Source organism: Gavialis gangeticus, unplaced genomic scaffold, assembly GCF_001723915.1.
Source record: "Gavialis gangeticus isolate Ggan-Ray unplaced genomic scaffold, GavGan_comp1, whole genome shotgun sequence".
NCBI lineage: Eukaryota > Metazoa > Chordata > Crocodylia > Gavialidae > Gavialis > Gavialis gangeticus.
Genome location: NW_017729014.1, coordinates 11,918,212 through 11,924,511, shown reverse-complemented (window position 1 = coordinate 11,924,511; position 6,300 = coordinate 11,918,212). Strand labels below are relative to the sequence as shown.

Here is a 6,300-nt window from a genome sequence, read left to right as displayed (position 1 = left end):
TCCGACCCTACTAACTATGAAACTATGAAACTTCAGAACAATATGAAGGGGGTACTACTCCCAGATTAAGGTCATAATAGGAGATGAAGTCCCCAGAGCAAAAAGTGGGGTCCACAAATCACAATTAAACTGGCAGTTTGACACAGACATACCTCATCTGTTACAGCCACCTCCCACCCATTTCCCTCTGTAGTCTCTATTTCCTACCTTCAGCAGTACAATTCAAATTCTTTTTCACAGTTTTACCCCATGCATTGGCAAGAGCAGACAGCACTTTTCCAATTTCAGTGGGCTGTGTTATTTATAAGGGTTCTGTTTAAAAACTGGAATTCATGTTCTCTTAAATACCATAATGCATATGAAGCACCTTACATATAATAATACCATGAAGTTACATCTATTCAGTGTTGGGTGGTGCATTTTTTCCCCACAGGAAAATACAAAGTAATCAAAGGAATCATTTCACCAGTCAGTGATGCATATCGAAAGAAAGGTCTGATCAATGCCAGTCACCGGGTAACCATGGCAAAACTAGCTACGCAAAGCTCAGACTGGGTGGAAGTTGATGACTGGGAAAGCTGTCAGAATGAGTGGTCGGAGACGCTCAAAGTCTTAAGGTATCACACAGCCACACTGAAAAACACATTTATACCTGGAAGAGAATCAGGAAGAGTATAATTTAAAAGGCTACATGGCTAGGTACCAATTCTGCAACCCTTATGACATGACTAGTCCCACTGAAGCCAAAGGGAGTGTCTGTGTGAGCAAGAATTTTTTCCACATAAGTCAGGGTTGTAGTACTAAGCCCTGTAGCAGGTTGACACTCCCTTAGGCAGAATCAGGAGCCAGTTTCCTCATAAAACTAGTGAGTTCTTAGTTCTAGTCCTTTTATTATCCATATGGAAAGCTTCTTACTACAGGTACGAAGACAAAAATCAAACCTCTGGTGTTCCTTCAGAGCTGGAGGAGCAACACAGTCCTTGTGCTTCTCCCTAAGCACCAGTCTCCTCTCCTCCCCCAGCTTTCCTTCCTGGGAGCTCTTAACTTCCTCTGAGCCCAGCACATCATCTCTGTCAGCTGAGCCAGTGGTCTTAAGCAGGTAGGCTATTCCCCTTAATCCTCTGCAGCTGGGTTCCAGCCCCACATACAGCTGTATGACGAGTCTCTGAACAGATGAACATTTCCATGTCATTTATTTACACACTTTTTGGTAAGTTTTAGTGCTGAAAAAGGTGGGGGACTCAACAGTGGCTCAAGCCAGGAGTAGAGTGGCAACACGCTCCGCAGGCTTCCCCCATTCAACTCTGCTGATGCCCAGTGCTGCTCTGAGGTACTTTTAAAAGGTACTATGAGAATCTCCTAAAGGAATGTCTTTTTTTTGATCTTCTTGTCTATAAGGCTTAAGCTGTTTCCCTAGTAGTGCTCCTGTCCCTGCCTTCCTACTTTAGGTGGTTTCTGACACTCTGACTGTATTTGGTTTCTTCCTTTTTTAAAATAAACTTACTTTGTTGATCCTCTACCTGGCCCCGGCATGTTGGCCTTCATAGGACTCAGATCTTGCAGTCCATGGTCAGAGCAGATCAGTTCTTGGATAAGAGGCATACAGGGAAAGTACTGGGTACTGCAAGAGGCAGCAATGAAAAGTTATACAGTAGGTGGTATTCTTCCTGCTCTATCGCACACTTCTAATACTCTCTGCAATTAATTTTTTTTGTAGATACTATCATCAGAAATGTATGTCTTCTAATCCTACTAACAGCCCACAGAGGACTGCCCCTTTTACAAAGCCAGGACGGAAGAGAAAAAAGGAAGGAAATAGTCATGTTCCCATTAAAAAGAATCAACAAAACCCAGGAACAAAGAGTTAAGTGCATTTGTAAAAGCAATCCCTATAAGAATGCTTTTTTTCATTCCACAGGACTCTGTTCTAAGGAAGCCTTTTCCTTTTACTGTTATCTTTCAAAAGCACCTTATTTTATTACAGAACGTTAGCTTAACCTGCACATCTGTGTGGTTAAAGATCTAAAGTGAACTGACTCGCTTAAGTCCTGGAGACCCTTCATTCACACTTCTTGATTTCTGCCAGTGAGCCCCTTTTACTCTTCCACACTGTATTTTTCCCCATGTTTTGTCTGTGTGTTGTTTTTTGCATTTTTTTAAATCCGTTTTCTATCAGTTTTTCACGTTAGTCTCCCCTGGCTAGAAGCTACTAGTGTCAGCCACACACGAAAGATAAAAAAGTAGCAAACAAAAGGAACTAACATTTTGCAGTAGGCCTGTGTAAAGTGGCTAGTATTCACTTCCGATTTAGATTCAGTCGATTCGGGGAACAGTGATTTGATTTGGTGATTCAAATCGCTGTCCCGAATCAGCCAGGTGAGGCCCATCCCTCGCCCGCTCTCCCAGCCCATGCCCGCCCCAGCTCCTGGCACTTGGAAGAAAAAACCTGGACTCAGAGGTTGCTGCTGGGTGGGGGGCAATCCCTGCTGCCCCCCACTCCCCATGCTGCATGGGGGGCTCTGCACAAATCCCCTGACCCTTCCCTGCTCCCCCAGTGCCCCACTTTGGCTACTCTACCCGCCCCAGCTCTGGCCCTTTAAAAAACAAAACAAAACAAAACTGAGAAACCCCCCCTCCGGACTCGCTGTTCCTGCTGGTGGGGGGCGATCCCCACTGTCCCCCGCTGTATGGGGGGCTCTTCCATGAGCCCCCCTGAAGCCTCAAGGCAACTGCAGGAGCGGTGAGCCCTGGATTTTTCTCGGGCGGGGGGTTTCTTAAAGGGCCGGAGCTGGGGCAGGCAGGGCAGCCATGAGTGGGGCTGGGACAGCGGGGGGGAGGGCAGGGGAGTCGGGGGACTTGTGCAGAGCCCCTCATGCAGCGTGGGAAAGTGGGGGGCAGCAAGGATTGCCTCCCCGCCTGGCAACACCCCATGAGTCACCAGGAGCTGGGGCGGGCAGGACAGCCATGGGAGGCTGGGGGAGCAGGCAGGGGATGGAGCCTTGCAGGGAATCTTTTCCGAAGATTCGGAGAGCTTTGAATTGATTCAGACCTTTTTATTGGTCCCCTGATTCGACTCGGAATTGCAGACTCAGCCACTGAATCAGTCTGAATCTTCTCCGAATCGAATCGGCACCCGAAGCTTCGCACGGCCCTATTGCGGAGGATTTCTCAGCCTGTAAAAAGGAAGGGTGCATTACTACATTCCTGTCACCAGGTGGCACCATGTGAAGTTGTAAATCAGTGGCATTCCCAAGCTCACTTCCATTTGGACAGTTCCTACTGGTAGGAACTGCGAGCTTCTTCTTTAAAATATATACACACCCTGAGGTGAGCGCACAGTCAGTTTTGGAATATAAAATCAGGAAAAGGGAAGAAACTAGGTTTCTAATTGTTTTTTCCTCCTCTAACCCCAGAGGAATGTCAGATAAGTATGCATTAGAAACCCCTCTGGATGTTACTCTTCTGTAGAGCTCTCTGTCACTTCTAATCTGCACAGTGACAGCCTGCTTTTTCAGAAGGCCAGTAGAGGACTGTTCCTTGGAGTATATTATCCAGTACTTTTGGCCAAGTAACAGGGGGTTTACTATTTCCTGTGGAAAAATAACCTGTTCAGAGGCTAATACTAATCGTTAGAATACATTTTTTTCTTTTGTTCCTTTTTTTTTAATGCTCAGCCTGAAAGTTCCTTTTCTTAATTCCACCTCTTTTATCTCAACTTTTGCCAGGATATGGAGAGGTAGCTTAAAAATTAAATGTTCTTGTTGAGTAAGAAAATAGCACAGTGACTAAAGCCACGTCCTTGTTCATCCCCCTTCTCTAGGTGTCCCACAGATTAAGCTACTGTGTGGCAGTGACATAGTAGAATCCTTTGGAGTGCCCAACCTATGGAAATCGGAAGACATCACTGAAATTGTGGCAGACTATGGTCTTGTGTGCATCAACAGGGCTGGATACAATGTCCAGAAATTTATCTACGAGTCCGACATACTGTGGGAACACAGGCATAACATTCACTTGGTGGACGAGTGGATCACCAATGATATCTCCTCTACCAAGATCCGCAGAGCACTACGGAGACGCCAGAGTATCAGGTATTTGGTACCTGATGCAGTTCAGGCTTACATTGAAAAACATGATCTATATAGTCCAGGGAGCGAAGACAAGAATGCTGAGGAAATTCTGGCTCCTTTACAGAAACATGCAAGTTCAAAGCAGTAGCAGACTTGTAATCAGTCCTTCTTTCTTTATGCTGTAAAAATGGAAAGATGTTTGAACTTTTCTAGTGAATCTGCATGCAACTGCTGTGGAATTTAGCTGGAGTTTTGTGTTCACAAGGATTCAAAAGTGCACAAGGTTTGGGCCTCCACCATTTAGGAGCTTGATTTCCTTCAATGTCTTCCACCTTACTGTTGTCATTTACCATTGTTCAGAGTGAGAATAAATTGGGTGCAAAATGTTTTACCTTCACTTTGCCAAAGTAGAAATGGCAACAAAAGAGGCAAGGCAATGGAAAAATCACAGCAAAGCTTAAGCTTTTACATTTAAGTTTAGTAAAAACTACTGTTACATATCTTTATGGATTTTTTTTTTATACATTCAGCAAAAAAATGTTTACGTGTGCGTGCGCGCACACATTTAAATATTTTCACAAAGGAATGTGAATAAAGCATGACAAACTCTGGTGCGTGAATACCTGGAAGTGAAACTGCCTGGAAATGGATTGAACTAATCTGTTTATTTTCCCAGTTCAGAGAGAGTAATAGCAGTTTAAATAATTTCCAGTACTGTAAAAACATCATGAAAAATGAACAAGATTTCCGGAGAAAACCGCAGTTGGCTGAGAAAAATAAAAGTTGCAGCTGCAGACTGTAACCCCTTGGATCCAAAATAAACCTGCGCTGTAACCCAGGAAACTTTAGCCTGGCTCCAACCTGGGGTAACATCCCCCAGGGCAAGTTAGTTTCTTCTCAGGACAGCTATTGGTTTGCACCTGCCTGCTCTGAAGAAGTTACCTCCAAGCTTTTGGCTTAAGGGTCTCTGTCTTGGAGTGGCTCTGGGAGTAGCGTTAGAGCCCAACAAAAGCAAAATCATTTCAAGACAGTTACCCTCCAGCTGTCTTGTGCTTTATTTGAAAGCTTGATAACCTTTTTAAAAAACTGTTACATTTCCTTTCTTATCAGTGATACAGAGTAATTACCATACACCAAAATCCGGAGCATATAGTCTTACTCATTTCAAATACTTTATTGTTCCCACAGTATTATGTCATAAAAGAAAGAACAATGAGAAGGATTGAAAGCCACTTGCTAGAAAAAAATGTACATTGTAGCACCAGCAGCATTGTCACAGCTGAATGGTTTAAACAAGAAGGGATAGCATGAGATGAGCCTCCAGCTAGATACAAAGGCAGTGAATAACTTCATTCCTTTGTTTCCCCCTAGAGGCCTTAGTCTTTGAGATATGTTTAGTGCTAATCAGGAGCAGGAAATGGTATCATAATTGCCTTATTTTAAGCTCAACAGTGTTTCTCATGAAGAGACAGACCTATTTCAGAATCTCAGTCCAGCTACTGCTTTAATAAGTAAAGGCTAAGAATGGCGGTATTGCACTGATGTACTGTAAATGACTGCTTTTTTTCAAAGGATGAATAAGATTTGATTTCTGCACCCAGCCGGAATTGCTTTTTGTAAGTGGAAATGAGGAGGAAAGAACAGGATTTCAATGTTAACTAAATATGTAAGTTTTTATTTACTAAAAATCGGTTTCTGAAGTGACCAAAAAGCAAAACAAAGTAATCTATGCGAGTATTTTAGTGTGAGCTAGAACGCACTGTAAAGCTTGAAAATACTAGTGAATTCTATTTCCTCTTTTCCATCACTCTCCGCTGTCTGGGTGAATTAAGTGCCTTACCAAAAATTCTGGGACTTACTGAGCTATTGTCTAAATAGAATAAGGATGCTGTTGACCTATTGTCTCTCCAACAGTGCTCTCAGGTGAACAGTGCATGGCCTGTCCAAATGGACATACACATGATGGAATTCTTTTGTGCTTTAAAACCTCTTTTGGTTCCTGCCCATCACTAACCTAGGAGCATCTGCAAGGTTGTTTTTTTTAATATGGCAAGATGAGATTAAACTAACACTAAGTGCATTTCTAATTCTGCAAAGTGGCAAAAATTGTGTCAGGTATTTGTTCTCAGTGATTTTCAGATCAAATGTATTCAGTTCACAACAGGTACAGCTATGCAAATCCCCACTGGGTTTTGAAAGACAACAGCTTGTGCATCATCAGCTATCCTAG

At 43.3% G+C, this 6,300-nt stretch overlaps 1 protein-coding gene across 1 annotated transcript in view; it reads left to right on the top strand.

Annotated features, from left to right (window-relative positions):
• NMNAT1 (nicotinamide nucleotide adenylyltransferase 1) overlaps positions 1-5,309 on the top strand; it is an 11,538-nt gene extending 6,229 nt beyond the window's left edge. Inside the window, exons 3-5 of the mRNA XM_019511763.1 lie at positions 434-617; positions 1,718-1,863; positions 3,821-5,309. Coding sequence (XP_019367308.1) covers positions 434-617; positions 1,718-1,863; positions 3,821-4,218 — 728 coding nt within the window. The 3' untranslated portion in view covers positions 4,219-5,309. The remainder of the gene's footprint in view (positions 1-433; positions 618-1,717; positions 1,864-3,820) is intronic.
• The last annotated feature ends 991 nt before the right edge of the window (positions 5,310-6,300 follow it).